General features: G+C 45.0%; 1 protein-coding gene across 15 annotated transcripts in view; it reads right to left on the reverse strand.

Annotated features, from left to right (window-relative positions):
• Positions 1-16,798, reverse strand: part of CADPS2 (calcium dependent secretion activator 2) — a 520,508-nt gene that overhangs the window by 56,633 nt on the left and 447,077 nt on the right. For 12 of the 15 annotated variants that reach the window (XM_075557705.1, XM_075557700.1, XM_075557694.1 and 9 more), the window contains 3 exons: positions 16,418-16,573; positions 13,917-14,064; positions 3,403-3,477 (listed from right to left, as the gene is read on the reverse strand). In XM_075557705.1, the coding sequence (XP_075413820.1) occupies positions 3,403-3,477; positions 13,917-14,064; positions 16,418-16,573 (379 nt within the window). Of the gene's footprint in view, positions 1-3,402; positions 3,478-13,131; positions 13,147-13,916; positions 14,065-16,417; positions 16,574-16,798 lie in introns of all 15 variants that reach the window. The other 3 variants (XM_075557702.1, XM_075557697.1, XM_075557691.1) reach the window with 1 other exon arrangement.

The raw sequence follows: 16,798 nt of genomic DNA on the forward strand, positions 1-16,798 counted from the left end.
GGAGGCTTTCCACCCGGTCAAGTCTTACAGTCTTCAAAATCCACAGGGGTGGTTTTGCCCTGCACTGGAGGTCACGGCGAGTTGGCATTGACTCGATGGCTGTGAGAGTCGAGAGGGGGATCTGGAAGAGGGTTTCCTCGACGAGTGAAATGGAGCAGGAGGTCGACTCTTGTGTGAGGAGTCTGCGAGGCTCCAAGGATGTTGAGGCTCCTGGGGATGTGAGGTTTCCCGAGAGCATAAGGACCGCTGACGGAGGTAGCTCATACACAATAGGGAGCAAGGACCACGTGTTTTCTGAAACTGAACTTGTGGAGATGGGCAGGAATCCGTCAAACAAAGGGGTTTTTTGGACACAGCAACAGGGCACAGGTGAAACTACTAATACGTATTATTGAAGATTACCTATGTTAATCCCTGTCAAGCGTTTGGGGAGTGGTGGCCGGCAGAGGGTATGAACTACTTAAGTGTCAAGTGAAGGTGTGGTTCTCACTGCTGCTGTCATCGCCTGTAAAAGCCTTATTGCCAGTGTCTCCTGTCTTTCACCACGAGGCCAATGTCTGCAAAATGTCCTGCTAACATAATGCTCCAGTACTTGACTGCCAAGGGAAAGGTTGATGGTTCAGACCCACCCAGCACCTCGGTAGGACAAAGCCCTGATGGTCTGCTCCTGTGAAGATTGCAGCCAGAAAACCCCCATGGGCAGTTGACACCATCACACTGGGTTTCTGAGTGTCAGAATCGACTCACTGCCATCGAAGGTCATCAAGTGCAAACACTCCTTTAAGGGGAGGCGACTGGGACACAGAGAGCTTCAACATCTTGCTCACTGTCACAGAGGCAGGGGCGGAGCCAGGATTTGAATCCAGGCGGCACTGTCTGAAGCTGGGCTCTGAACACATTGCTTCTCAGGCACAGGGCTGCGAGCCAACAGCATGCAGATGAAAACCAGGCATGGGAAAATCACAAGACTGAAGATAAAATTCCCAGGAACGCCAGATTTTTGGCTTCTTGATGGAGAGGGAAGGATTCAGAGAAAGCAGGCCAAGTCCTTTCCGAAGCAGGACAAAGTATGTGCAGGGAAGACCTACTGGAGAGTAAGCCACAAAGTACTGCTTCCAAACCACGGACACCGCTGTTAAATCAAAGTACCCAAAGGGGGAGTTACTGTTTCTCCACAGACCCTCCTTCTGGGTCTGTGTGCTTCCGAAGGTGGCTCCCCATCTTGGACCCCTCCTCAAAGGATTCCGCACTCTTCAGTTTGGGCCATGCCAACGTGCAAGTGATGGCATTTGAGGGACTCAAGTCTTATTCTTGTTAAGTGTACTTTGAGTTGGGGGAAGCCAAAGGAAGCTGCGGGGCAAGCTCAGAGTATAGGCTGGATGGTGTAAGATTTCTCAACACAAATCTGGTGGGAGAGCATTTGCTACCCTTGGAGAGTGGGCAGGTATGTTGTCACGGTGGAAAACAATTCCTCCATAGAGCTGTGCTTGCATTTTTCTCACCAATGCAATTTTCAATTTTCTTAGAACTTCTTAATAGGCACCCCTGATTGTCCTGTCATTTGAGAAAATCTATTAAGATTGGTCCTTTGGGATCCCCCAAACATAGATCCCATTACCTTCTGAGCTGACCTCTCTGCCTTGAATGTAACTGGCCCAGCAGATCCCTCTACAAGCACAGTCATGATTGGATCATTTTTTCTGAATGCACCCTAGTGAGACTAAGGTAAGTGGATCACTGACAGAACTTGTCTGCAGCTGGCTACTTCTGTCTGAACCCGTTTTGTTTGGAATCAACCCCGGACACAAGAGCTGGAACCCTAGTAGTAACCGTTTTGACTCACCTTTGTATGTTTGAATGCTAAATGAGACTCAGCCTTGGCTCATTTTAATATTATTTGTATAGAAATGTGGGCTTAAGCAAGGGTTTTATTGAAGGAGGGTAGAAGAGAGGAAGTACAGAGAAGGAAATGCAACTTGCTTCTTATCGAAATGTAGCAAGTATGTTTATTAATATGTGCAGAACAATTAAGACAGAAGAAATACTTAAGGCTTTCGGCTCCTGTAAGATTTATGTCCTTGGAGGCCTATACAGGGGTCCTAGGAGTCAGAAGTGACTGGAAGGAAGTGAGCTTATGTTTCATTTACCACTTCCTTCCTGTAAAAGAGTAAACTTGTTTACATTTTATCATTATTACAAATAATGTGACAAATATCTATCACCATCTATCCATCCATCCATCCATCCATCCATCCATCCATCCATCCATCCATCCATCCATCCATCCAATGCTTCTTTCTGCAGTGTGAAAACCGTAAGAAGAATGATTGGATGAAAAAAGTACTCAGGTTACTGATGTAGTTCTCAGCTATCTTCCCATAAAACAATTTATGCTTCCTTATAAAGGAGGGCGGTATATCCAACCTGACCTTTTCTAAAATAGTTGTTAGTTTAAACATGCCTATTGTCATGTGTCAGACAAAATGGTTCACTATTGCAATTTCATTTTACATTCTTAGGTCACAATGAGATTTAACATTTTACATGCTTGTTGACCATTTCTGGGTGTTTTTTTTAACTATTCTTTTGTCTGTTTCATCAAACTGAGGCTTTTAAAAATTTTGGTTGCATAGATTCTTGAGATGGTTCTATGAAGCCTGAATGGGGGTCCATGAATCCAGCCTCATGAGACGAAGAGCTGTATTGCTCCTATGAAGTCACCCCTTGTAGGACATCTAGGCCCCTCTCTCCCCACTCACTTTAAGCTTCTGGTGCTCTGGAGTTCTGACAGGATGCCTTTCCCTCTTGCCCCCTGGCCTCAAATGCAAATCAGGGCTGCAGGAACACCTCAGTGGAGTTCATTTTCTAGCCTCTTCTAACGGGTACACCCATTTAACTTCCCTCCATATTTCTAGAATCAAAGGCCACAGCTTTTGTCAAAGATATTTCAAGCATCAAATAGGAAGTCGTGGGGCTGCTTCTGCATCCTGAGAACCTCAGAGATCACTCTGTCTGCTGTCTTGGTCAGTGCTAGAGCTCCGGGGCTGTCCCCCCAACTAAGACCAGCAGTCACTCAACTCCATTCTTGGAGTGAACCCCAATAGGAAGAGACCATGAGTGTGATGTAATTGTCACAGCGAAGATACTGTTATTTCAAAGGGGGCAACAGCTGCAGGAAAAGCACAACCAATAAAAACAAACAAATAAAACCATTTGAAAAAAGCTCGTTGATCAAGAATGTTCAGAATATTCCTTTTGCCTCACACTTTTTCATACAATGGGATATTTTCTTGAAACTACAATTTCTCTCTTTTAGAAATGTAAGATGGGCATTTCTAGAAAATCCCCAATAGGAAATTATTTTAGAATTGAATTAAGAAGGGTGAACAAAGAATACATTACCTTGGAAACCAGTTGTGAGATGATCTCTTTGACTGTGTTGTCAATCAGATCGTCTATCTTGGCATGGTACTGTTGCTAGACAGCAGAGGACACAGAGGCGTTAGCTGACACAGACACACAACTTTTGCCACAAGCCACAAATGTGCTAAGGCTGCTAGTTATGATAGATATCCGATTTACTGAAAATGATCATTTTCAGCAGTGGGAGAACAAAACCTTAAAAATCATCTATCCAATCAGCACTTCTTACATTGCCGCTTGAACATTTTCCCATGTGCACTATTGAGTTAAGCAGCTAATGGGTTATTACGGAGATGAATTGAGTTCTTATTCTTATTCAGGCAGAGGAATGTGAAGGATACTTTTTGTCTTCTCCTCTATAATTAAGGTGGCCGTGGATTTTTTTTTCTTTTTCTTTTTCTAAAAGGGTTGGTTTAGCTGGAGAAGCAAAAAGACTAGAAAAAGATTTAATTAATACAGCATTTCATGTCTGACAACTCTCATTCATAAGTTATTTAAAATGTGCTTTAGAAATAAAACGAGCCCCCAATTGTTCATTCTAAAAGGACCTTTTTGTCAGCACAGGGAGCAGCAGTTTATGCAGGTCCTACAATATGCTCAAGCAAGGGCAAAATTAAAATTTCACCAACAAAGGGTACTGGATGGTAACAGATTAATAGGCCATAAAAGATATAATGAAACAACACGCACTCTATAGTGTTATCCCTGCTTCCTCATGAAAAAGACGCCTTTAAATAAATACACACACAAAAAAAGATTTAAAATAAACCTGAAAGCCTCCCCTGTTATTTTTTTGTTGTTGTTGCTTTCTTTAGCGGTTACTAGAGAGTCCCATTCTTAAATTAGCAGGAGCTTGGGCTTTTACGGCAGTGTGTGCAGGTTCATCCATTTAAACAATAATTCTTCTGTTAGAAGCATTTATGTGACAGCAGATTGTCCCCAATAGCCACTTCACAGGAAATGTGACTTTTAAAGACTAACCCTAGCTTGAGGGTTCAAGGCTTCGTGGGCAGCACACATAACGCACAGAGGAAGCGAACAGAGGTCAATATAAACATCAGACCAACCTAACAGCTGCTGGTTGAGTGGTTGCCTAAGATGTAAGTTTTTGAAAGCTATTTTTTCCCCCTCTCCCGAAAATATGTCTCAGAGTTTCCATGCCACAAAGCACCACCTCGGATCTGCTGTGGAACACACAAGGATGACTCTGCTCCCTGGGATCTGGTATTCCAAGTGGTCCGCATCTGCCTGCACACTATGGGACAGAAGCACGTTTTGGAGCGGAGGAGTTCCTTTCTCGCTTGGTGCTGGGTATGTGTGGCATGTCAGGAGGGCTAAAATTGCCCACACATTTATACACGGTGGCATGGTCTTTACTTGCTGGGCTGCGATCTGCAAGTTCAGCAGTTCGAAGCCCCCAGCCACTCTGCATGATGGGAGTTAACAGTTACAGTGTCAGAAACAAACAGGGAGACATTTCTGCCCTTTCCTGTAGGCTAGCTGTGTGTCTGGCTGTGAGCGTGAGTTTTGTCTACATGTAGTGGTTTCTGGCTGTGTATTTTACTGGTCTTACTGGTCTCCTTTTGGAGTCCCTATTGATACTCAGGTTTGGACTCCCCACTCCCAGGGACAAATGTAATAGAAACACCAAGATGGGTTTAATGCCCCAGAGCTGACCCTTTTGCAAGAACATGAAGACAAGGAAAAAGAGGGAGGACATCAAGAATGTGGGGGGAAAGCCTGTGAACTAGCGGGGCTAACTCTTCATCGCTCTGAGCCAGCTCCTCACAGGAGCATGATTCCAAGACTAGCAGGACAATTGGTCCCCAGGCTGCAGGGCTGGCCCTTCACAGTCACCAATGAAAGGGCCACTCAGATACCGTGTGCCTCAGACTGACTGGGCGGGGCAGGGGCTTATGTAAATGAACCTGCCTTGGTCCAAGTTGGCCAGCTCTTTTCCTAACCTTCTGCCTCCATATTCAGCATCTGGGCAGCCAGTGGAATTCAACGCCAGGCTGGGGGCGCTTCTTGGGGCAGATTATGGAAGGGAGGTTGGAAGTGGGCCTCAAGCTTCACACTTCCTCCTGACTGTGGGTGGGAGGTGGTCAGGGCTTCCAGACCTCCACAGACTTTCTGATGTGTCTGGTACCCTCAACATTTAGCTCCACTTGCCATTTGTTGGATTTTTAGAGACAAAACGCCATCAGAAGAAATAATATGGCATCCACACGGCAAACTTTTAGAATGGAGATCCAAAAAATCCAACCTCTCTGCCCTAGCAAATTCTGGCAATTTCTTTTTCTTTCTTTCTTTCTTTCTTTCTTTCTTTCTTTCTTTCTTTCTTTCTTTCTTTCTTTCTCTCTCTCTCTCTCTCTCTCTCTCTCTCTCTCTCTCTCTCTCTCTCTTTCGTCCTTCCTTCTTTCTTTCTCTTCCTTCATTTCTTCTTCTTTTTCTTCTTCTTCAATCAATCATTTTGTTGGGGGGCTCGTACAAATCTTATAACAATCCATCATTCAATTGTATTTAGCACACTTGTACATATGTTGTCATCAACATTTCCAAAACATTTTGGTCCCTTGCCTCCCTTCACCCACATTTCTGGTATGTGTCCCCCTGGGGGGATGGGCTATATATCAAAACTTCTAAAGGGTTCCCCTTTTCCCCCTTTCCCCCCAACTCCCTGCATCAAATGGGGCCACTGAACCCCAAACAAACAACTATTTAAATATGAATGGAGGGTAGGAGTGGAGACTTAAAGCCCATCTGTAGACAAATGGATGTCCCCTCACGGAAGGGTCACAAGGAAGGAAGAGCCAGCCAGGGTGCAGTATAGCACCAAACAAAACACACAGCACTCCTCTAGTCCTTTAATGCTTCCTCCCCCAACTATTATGACCCCAATTTTACCTTACAAATCCAGTTAGACCAGAGCTCTGGACACACAGAATCCAGGTCGGATAAAACGCTCAGGATCCATCATGAGTGTAGCAATACCAGGAGCGGAAGAGGAAGTTGGGGAAGAAGGAGGAGAACTGCGAACCGATCGCAATGATCGATGTACAACTACCATCCCCAACCAGGGGACAAACCAGAGAAATATGGGTGAAGGGAGACAGCGGATGCGGTAAAATATGAAAATAATTTATAAATTAGCAAGGGTTCAAGAGGTTGGGGGGGTAGGGGAAGGAGGGGGAAAATGGAGTTGATATTAAGGGCTCAAGTGAAAGAGTTTTGGAAATGAAGATGGCAACATACATACAAATGTGCTTGATACAATTGATGTACGGATTGTTGTAAGAGCCCCCAATAAAATGATTTAAAAATGAAAAAAGGAGGTCTTGATATGGTGTCTCTTGCAAGGCAGAGAACATCAATGAGCCTATCACTCACTCCCTGCCATTGAAGCAATTCAGCCTCACTGGACCCTACAGGACGGGTTGCACTGTTACTGTTGGCTTTCTGAGACTGTAACTTTTTATGGGAGTAGAAAGCCTTATCTTTCTCCTGAGGAGAGGCTGGAGGTTTCGAACTGCTGACCATGCAGTAGGAGGCCTTGAATTCTCCTGTAATGCACAACCTGTAGACTTCAGCTCTCTTTGATAGTTGAGCTAGCAATAAATAGAGAGGGAAGGCAAGAGCGAGAGAAATAGGAAATACAGAGACAAACGAAACATAAAAAGAAAGACAAAAAGCATGAATCTTAAATGCGCAATGGAACTTCACAAAGTGTGTGGAAAAAATGGAATGATAGGGGGATATTTTCTATGAGCTTTTTGAAGTCCAAAGGTCAGGAGGTTTGTTGGATTTTTATCATATAGGGTTTTGCTAGTGTCAATTCATGTATACATGTTTACATCTGATAGACATGACATCACAAATTGTCTGGACCTTCCAGAATTGGCACTTGATGCACAGTTTAAGTAGCACTGTAGTCTGGAAGGATGTGGCTGAGAGGTGGGGGAGTGGCTAAGGATACATATTTTATGTATTCTTTTGTGTAAAGAGAGTAATCCACAGAGATGACATAGCAGGAAGTTAGCTAGAGAAGGTTATGTATCAGGAGTTTCCTGCTAGCTTTTAGACACAAATATTCAGATCGCAAATGCACAAGAAAGGAATCTATGTGCACAGAAACTTGCATTACTTAAACCAAAATGGATAGGTGATCCCCCCACCCCCTCACCCCCACGGGCATTAAAAGACTGCATTCCTACTACAAATGCATAGCATTTATTGTTACTTCTTGTTCCCCTCATTACAAATTGGCACCATTCTTTTCAGAACTGGTGGAGTGGCCACAGGTTTGGGTTGTTAACGAACTGCAAGGTCAGCAGTTCAAAACCACCAGTTACTCTTCTCCTCCGGAGAACGGTGAGGCTTTCTAACTCCCAGAAAGAGTTAGTCTTGGAAACTCACAGGGCCCATTCTACTCCGTTCTCCAGGGTTGCTACGAGTCGGCACTGACTGGATGGCAAGGAGTTTGGTTTGGGTTTATCAGAAGAGCATCAAGTTGGATCTCAAGACTTGGTTTCCCCCTGGGCTTGGGAAGGTTCCAGGCTGTTGTTAGCTAATTTTCTCCCACTGTTTCCCGAAAAAGGAAAGCAGATTTCTGTGCAGCTTGGTACACCAGCAGATGGAGAAGGAGGGGACTTCTGAGAGCAGGCACCGCTGCCCAATTCCGATCTTGACCTCCCTGTGCGGAGGGCAGGAGAACCCTTTCCCCTGATTGACAATGCAAGCAGGACTCAGAGAAGCTAGCGGCACCCAGCATCCTGAGAAGAGCCTGATCCCTCTCTTTGGGGTGGATTAGAAAGGGATTGGAAAGGTAGCTCTGGAAATGGTGGTATTCCCCTTGAATTGAGTACAAATCCCACACAATAAGGCCCCCTAGGTTGCCGCATTAACGTACTTTCCTCCCCAAGGGACTGGAGTCTGGATGAAGTGGCTCTCCTTCCAGGAGGTGAACGTCAGCAGCCCATGCAGTCATGTGCTTTTCTGCAGTGATCAGTAACGAGGAGTCTGAGCCCGTGCTCAACATCTGTCCCTGAGGGATTGGCCTGAGCTTGCTGACCTCATTGCACACAGCTGTCACAGGAGCGACCATTCAGTCCCTAATCACCCAGAAACACTGTTCCTTCCGGCTGCTGCAGAATGAGTTTGCACCCCAGTGTGCCACATAACAAGGACAAGGGATTCCTAGTTTAGGAAGCCAGAGGGGCTGTGGCATTGTGGGTAGGAAGTGCAGAAGGTTTAACTCAGCAATGGCAGTGTAGCGCAGATTTCGGAGCAGTAATTTAAAAAAAAATTACATTAGAGAAAAATGGACCACCACTGGATGAAACGTTGTAGTAGACATTTTGTGTGATTCCAGATGGTCTAATAATCCGGTTTTTTCACTCCCAACCAATTGATGTGATGCATTCTGTAGACCAGGATCCGGGATGTGTTGGTTTGCTTGTGCATGCAAAATAGTTTGTGATTCACAACAATTCCCAAACTCTGTGTGTGTGTGCACATCTGTGTGCATGTATGTGGTGGTGGTGGGGATAGGGGAGGGAGGGAGAGAGAGAGAGAGAGAGAGAAGAGAAGAGGAGAGGAGAGTGAGAGAGGGAAGGGGAGGGGAGGGGTGGGAGAGACCTGTGCAATTAAGTGGTGATATTTATAGGAGAGAAAAAAAATGTAAAAAATTTTGCTTTTGCATTGAAATTCTTGTTTATCGCATTCTTCAGTGTTACTAATGGGTTTTACACCTGCGCATTGTGAACTGTATTAATTGTGTAAAAGTTGTGAGGAACTAATTGTGAGAAGGTACAGGTGCAGACATAATGAACAGTAGCAGATGACTCTTCCAAACCATGCATCAACGAATGCAAAGACTCATTTGAAAACGCAACAGTGTTTTGTCAGTTGTGCCCGTGGCGACTTCTCTGTTCATAAGTCCTCCCGGGGGCTGCTTCTCACAGGTGAGGACTTTTAAAGCGGTGACAACAAATTATTCAGTCATTCATTCCACAAATATTTACTAAGTGTTTATTGTGTGCCTGGTACCAAAGTGTATACTAACCTAAGAACACATGGACAAACTCAGTATGAATTGAAAGAGGCAAGATTACAGCAGAAGAAAATGGATGGGCGAAGGTAGGTGCTGAAGATAATATTCTCAAGCAGATAATCAAAGGCGTACATCTGGCTCTAGGAAAACCTGAGCAAGTAGACCAGAGGCATTGGTTAGTAACTAAGCCAGCTGCCAACTCAGGCAGGTAATTAGAGATAATAAATCATGTTTTAAGTGATCAGGGAATGATAATTACCGAACATTCTACAGCACGTGTCAGTTAATATATGTGGGAGGTTGTGTGCAGTGGTGTTAGAGATACATTTTTCCCTGAATTATTCAAAGAGTAAAGTAAAATAGTACATATATACCACAAAGCATATGATTATAAATTATAGTCTAATAGCTGAAGTCTATATTTGGGCCAAATTAAGTTTGAAATATTCACGACTAGTGGGCCATCTCATTCCCTTTCAGCATTTAAGTCCTTGTGTTTCTAAGAGCATTGTTACCCAGTTGAGTGTCCTTGAGACCGACTTCATGATGTCAACTGCGAGACTTGTCGGGACCTGGCTAACACACTTGTGGAGAACAAGGATATTTGGCTTTCCCGAGGGTATCCTCTCACCACTGTGGTTTGCACACACAGGGTTGCAGACATGTGTCTCTGGAGTTCTGGGGTGGGGCCCTCAAGAGCTCCTTCTGTGGGGGATCGACGAGGTTCACGGCACACCCTAAGTGGGCAGAATGACTATACCCCATCGGGCACTTGCATCCATTGAACTCAAAATGGGGTTGTTCCCCTGGTGGTGTAGTGGTTACGCATTGGGGTACTAACCGCAAGGTTAGCAGTTCAAAACCACCAGCCACAGCGACTCCATGGGGGAAAGAGGAGGCTGTCTATCTCCATAAAGAGTTAGTTTCAGGACCCCACAGGGGCAGTTCTACCCCATCCGACGTGGTCACTTGAAGTTGGAATCCAACCCACTGGCAGTGAGTTTTATGTGAAGGGATCTTGAGTGTAGCCTGTTGTGCTAAGTATTTAGGGGTATCATGATAGATTCTGTGTCTCATCTGAAATCTCACTGTCAATTCTTCTGATGCGGATGAAGGAAGGAAACTGGTGGCACAGTGGTTAAGCATTTTGTTGTTAACCAAAGGAAGGGTGGGCAGCTTGAACCCACAGCAGCTCTATGGGAGAAAGACATGGCTGTCTGTTTCTTTATTTAATTTTAAGAAATCATTTTATTGGGGGTTCTTACAGCCCTTTTTTTCTTTTCTTTTTTTACATTTTATTAGGGGCTCATACAAGTCTTATCACAATCCACAGATATACATACATCAATTGTATAAAGCACATCCATACATTCTTTGCCCTAATCACTCTCAAAGCATTTGCTCTCCACTTAAGCCCTCTGCATCAGGCCCTCTTTTTCCCCCCTCCCTCTCTGCTTCCCCCTCCCTCATGAGCCCTTGATAATCCAGATTGTTATTTTGTCATATCTTGCCCTATCCGGAGTCTCCCTTCCCCCACTTCTCTGCCGTCCATCTCCCAGGGAGGAGGTCACATGTGGATCCTTTTAATCAGTTCCCCCTTTCCAACCCACTCACCCTCCACTCTCCCAGCATAGTCCCTCACACCCCTGGTCCTGAAGGTATCGTCCACCCTGTATTCCCTGTGCCTCCAGCTCCAATATGCACCAGTGTACAACCTCTGCCCTATCCAGTCCTGCAAGGTAGAATTCGGATCATGGTAGTTGGGGGGAGGAAGCATCCAGGATCTGGGGGAAAGCTGTGTTCTTCATCGGTACTACATCGCACGATGACTGACCCGTCTCCTCTCCTCAACCCCTCTGTGAGGGGATCTCCAGTGGTCGACACTTGGGCCTCGAGTCTCCACTCTGCACTTCCCCTTTCATTCACTATGGTATACACACACACACACACACACACACATACATATATATACACACACATATATTCTTTTTTTTTTTTTTGCATGATGCCTTATACCTGGTCCCTTTGGCACCTCGTGATCGCACCGGCTGGGGTGCTTCTTCCATGTGGGCTTTATTGCTTCTGAACTAGATGGCTGCCTGTTCACCTTCAAGCCTTTAAGACCCCAGACACTATTTCTTTCGATAGCCGGGCACCATCAGCTTTCTTTGCCACATTTGCTTATGCACCCGTTTGTCTTTGGCGATCGTATCATGGAGGTGTGCAGCCAATGATATGATTTTTTGTTCTTTGATGCCTGATAACTGATCCCTTTGGGACCACGCGATCACACAGGTTGTTACAGCCCTTTCTTATCACAGTCCATCCATCCATTGTGTCAAGTACATTTGGACATATGTTGCCATCATCATTTTCAAAACATTTTCTTTCTACTTGAGCCCTTGGTATCAGCTTAATTTCCCCCTTCTCCCACCTACCCTCCCTCATGAACCCTTGATATTTTATAACTTTTTTTTGACGTCTTACACTGACCGCTGTCTCCCTTCGCCCACTTTTTTTGCTGTTCATCCCTCTGGGAGGGGATTATATGTAGATCATTGTGATTGGTTCCCACTTTCTCCCCCTACCTTCCTCTTACCCTCCTGATATCACTACCCTCTTTATTGGTCCTGAGGGGTTTATCTTTCCTGGATTCCCTGTGTTTCCAGCTCTTATCTGTACCAGTGTACATGCTCTGGTCTGGCCAGATTTGCAAGGTAGAATTGGGGTCATGATAGTGGGGGGGGGGGTAAGTATTAAAGAACTAGAGGAAAGTTTTATGTTTCATCAGGGCTATACTGCACCCTGACTGGCTAGTCTCTTCCTTGTGACCCTTCTGTAAGGGGATGTCCAATTGTTTACAGATGGGCGTGGGTCTCCAATCTGGCCTCCCTATCATTCACATCGATATGATTTTTTTGTTCTGGGTCTTTGATGCCTGATACCTGATCCCATTGATGCCTCGTGATCACACAGGTTGGTGTGCTTCTTCCATGTGGGCTCTGTGGCTTTCTTACTGCTCTTATAACAATCCTTACATCATGCCAGACATGGAAACTCTATGTGACTATTTAAATCTGCTCTTTAGGGTCATTATGAGTCAGAATGGAGTGGATGGCAATGGGTTTGCTTTCTTTAGGAATAATGAGAGTATGCAAAGATATGCTACATATGTAGGCCTCTTGAAAATAATTTATTTACAGTTTGGTTTTACTAGTTTTAGCCTAGAAATCATACAGGTAAGGGGGTTCTTACAGTGGCATGATGGGGACATGTTGGCACTAGACAGAAGTGGAGTGATTGCACCACCGTGGTGGTGGCGCCAATGGCCACTGAGCTGTTCTCTTTAAATGGTTAAGTTCATGGTAGGGGGATGTCCTCACAGTAAACCATTAGTGAATCATACGGGTAGTTTGTGGAGTCTGCGACACTACGGGGAAGACATGATGTAAGGGGAAATGATTTATGCACATTTCTGTGATCCTTGGGTAACTGCTAGGTTAAGGTAAGCTTATGTAGAGAGAAGCCAAACACCTGAAAAAAGGATATAACTGATTTTAGAAGATGAAAATGGGAAAAGGACATTTACAAAAAATAATAATTAAAATAATAATAATCATGGACATTTACACAAAAATAAAAGAGATGAGACTTACCCACTGACTACCAAACTGGATCATGCCATGGGGGGGGGGGGACGATGAAGGGGAATGCGAGGGAACATAAAGAAACGAGAAAACAAAAGTAATTACAATGGGGGAAAGGCAACAAAATGTCACGCTAAACAGATTGTCTAAAAAAACAGATGCACTTCCACTCAATCAGCACTGTTCGCAAAATTAAAACATGGCTGGAGTAAGAGAAAATTTTGATTTTGAACCACAACAAAACCCAAATAGATATATAAATGTGTGTGTATGTATGTAGGTATCAATGAAAATAATGGCTTACTCATTAAAAGGTGTCAGGCTTTGTTTCGGATTATCTTTCTATGTCTTCTTTTAAAAAAAAAGAGAGAATGTTTGTGTAAACTATCGAAGTCATGTGCTATTTGTACGTGTGACTTGCCTTCAGAGATGCAAACGCTGGTTACTCCAGATTTGTCTAAACAAAGGAGATAGCTTTCTAATTTGCTTGTCAAACACAAGCTTTATGTAAACCCTTGACATTTAAGCTGTTGAAAGGTATATATGGAATCCAACGACCCCTTCTTCAAGGTTAGGCCCTCTTCACGTTATAGAAAAAATAAAGAAAAGAAAAAAATTGGCCCCATTTGAAGGAAAGCAAGGAAAAGGACCAAACCACTTGGGGTTGGAGAACTTGGGTTTTCCTTCAGCCCCCCGCTGTCATGTGAGCCCTTCTGGAAACAGCACCCTCCTTGTGGCAGGGCAGCCTGGGCTGCGTGTCCATCTCCGAGCCCGCAGAGGGGCGCTTCACTTACCTCCTGCCCTCCATCCAGAGCACAGAGCTTGGTGCTTTGCTTTTTGGCATCAACGAGCACATTGAACATCGTGCAGACGGAGGCTGGGATGCGCAAGTCAGTTGTTCGGCTTGCCTTCTGCAGCTTGAGTTCAAAGGCAGTTCTTGTTCTAGTCATGAAAACATTTTCATTAGTCCTGAAGGCATTTTCACACGTGTCCCACCTGATTTGTTCCATTGAAACAAACACTACACATGTGACATCAAACATGCAGAGGAGGAGTGAGCCGGGTGGCAGGACTTGGGAGCAAGGACCCTGTGAGGTGCTTCTCCTAAGGGGTGACGTCAGAAAGATCAGGCTTATGGGTGATATGTCATTGGGAATCCAACTTTCTGCAGGTATCCAGATCAGCTCTACTCAAATGAAGCCCAGTCTTCCAGATTCCAGGGAAAACGCCAGAGTCTCATTTAAAATGGCGAGGTTAAGTTTCAAGTAGACCAACCATATGCTTCTCTGCATGAACGTCGAACAAATTCTCGGTGTATGAGGACTTGCCTAAATGAAACCACCCCAACCAACCCAACCAATCCAAGACACAGACAAACCAAAATAATCACTACCAGGATGTGTTGCAAACTCTACACCATTTTGCCAGGAATGTGTAGCCCAGAAAGTGTAACTCCTCTGGGTCACTCTGAGTCTATTTATTTTCAAATACCCAAATTAGGTTTTTGAAAGAAACTCCAGAACCCGTGTTTTGGAATGGATTTTGTTAAAGCTTTTAAAGAATAATCACAGCTTGGAAACATCAGAATCTCATATGACAGACAGGATTTAGAAGAACATCACTATAGAATCAAGTCCGCATTCTTGCTTTATGAGACCGTTAAATATTATCCTAGAGATAGAGGTTTCTGAAAGAATCTGAGGGTTATTTGATTATTCCAACCTGTCCGTGTAATTCAAATGCTCTGGGCCACAACGTTCATACATGTATCATGAGCAGGGCCGATGGAAACACAAAAACAAGGTTTGGCCAATTAGGGGGTAAGGTTGAAATTTAGAAGCACTCTTGACATATAATCCTCATGACTAGACCAACAGGTAACATCATGATAAATGGAGAAAAGAAATCAAGAAAATCCTTGAGGTTGTCAGGGATTTCATATTGCTTGGATCCACAATCAGTGTTCATGAACACAGCAGTCAAGAGATCCAAAGGCGCGTTACGTTAGGTAAATCTGCTGCACCAGACCTCGTGAGAGTATTGAAAAGCAAGGATGTTACTTGGAGAACTTAGGTGTACCTGACCCAAGGCATGGTATTTTTGATGGTCTCCTATTCATGTGAAAGTTGGAGCCTGAATAAGTAAGACCGAAGGCAGACGAAGAATCGGTGCTTTTGAACAACGGTGCCAGCCAAGAACATTGAAGATACGAAGGCTTTGCTCAAAGGACAAGCCAATCTGCCTCGGGAGAAGTAGGGTCAGAATGCTTCTGAGAGTCGCGCATGGCAAGACTCTGTCTCATATACCTTGGACATGTCGTCAGGGGAGACCAGGCCCTGGAGGAAGACATCATGCGTGCTGTGTAGAAGGGCAGTGACAACGAGGAAGGCCCTTCAGAGGGAGAGTGACAGGAGGGCTGCCCTATTGAGCTCCAGCAGGGAAATGATGGCGAGGAGAGCAGTGGACGGTGCAGTGATTTGTGCCATTGTGCTTGGAGTCACTATGAGTTGGAATTGACTGGATGACACCCAACAACAACAACACGGGACTAGAGGGTCATTCTTTAGGCTGCTAACCACAAAGTCAGGAGTTTGAAGCCACCAGCTGCTCCTCATGAGAAAGGTGAGGCTTTTTACTTCCATCAAAACTGACAGTCTCAGATGCCCACAGGGACAGTCCTAAGCCTGACCTTCAGGGTTGCTGGGAGTCACAAATGACTTCATAGTAGCGAGTTTGTGTTGTTCTTTTTAATTAAAAACCAAAAACCGGTTGGAATAACCCACAGGCTCAATACCCATTTCTGGCTATAGGATCTACAGACTGTAGACGGGTGCTTGGGGGGCTGCTCTAAGGTGGGGAGAAGTACCAGCAAACAGTGGGAAATCCCTGAACAAGAGACAGCCAGGAGCGTCTTTGGAGCCTGCCGTGCCACTTCGCAGCACACAGACACAATGCATCATGTATAAAGCCCTTAACAGATCTTTCCCATATGGCTCACGAGGTATCCCCTTGGGATGTGGAAGCACAGTATTCCCACAGAGAAAACAGTCAGCGCAACAGAAAGGACTCATCTGGGCATGGGTGGCATTGCTGAGAGCATTCCTTGGGCGACCTGGAACAACACATCTGGCCAAGGCCGAACCTCCCATCACCTCCCTGGGTCCTCCGGATTTAGGTCAGAGAGCTAAATGGAGTGCGATTCTAGGATCCTTCCATAGGTCGCAGTTATGCAAGTCACTAAAGCGGGATCGTGGGCGTGGGCCTATCAAGCAGCAACTTGAACAACCACGTCTACCTTTTCACACAGGCTTCAATCATATCGCTGGCCATCAGCTTTAGTCTTTGCTCCAAGTGGTGGGCAAATTCTTGTTCTGGCCAGTGGAGGTCAAAGACAAACATCTGCAGGGCGTCCAGTTTCCAGAAGAGGTCTTCGGATGTTGCTGAGCCATTGCTAGAAGGAAAAACAAAAAGGGTGTGTGTGTGTGTGTGTGGGGTGAACATCATGAACTTCCACTGCAGACTCTGTGGGTGACCCACCCATCGTCAGCTCTCTTTTCAGACCAGTTGCCCACTGCTAAAAAGGACCACCACAATGTTTGCCTATAAGAGCAAAACTCAAGGTTTTGTACACTTTGCAGGTCTCCAGTAGAAGGGTAAGGGTCTCGACATTCCCTCT

Source organism: Tenrec ecaudatus, chromosome 9, assembly GCF_050624435.1.
Source record: "Tenrec ecaudatus isolate mTenEca1 chromosome 9, mTenEca1.hap1, whole genome shotgun sequence".
NCBI lineage: Eukaryota > Metazoa > Chordata > Mammalia > Afrosoricida > Tenrecidae > Tenrec > Tenrec ecaudatus.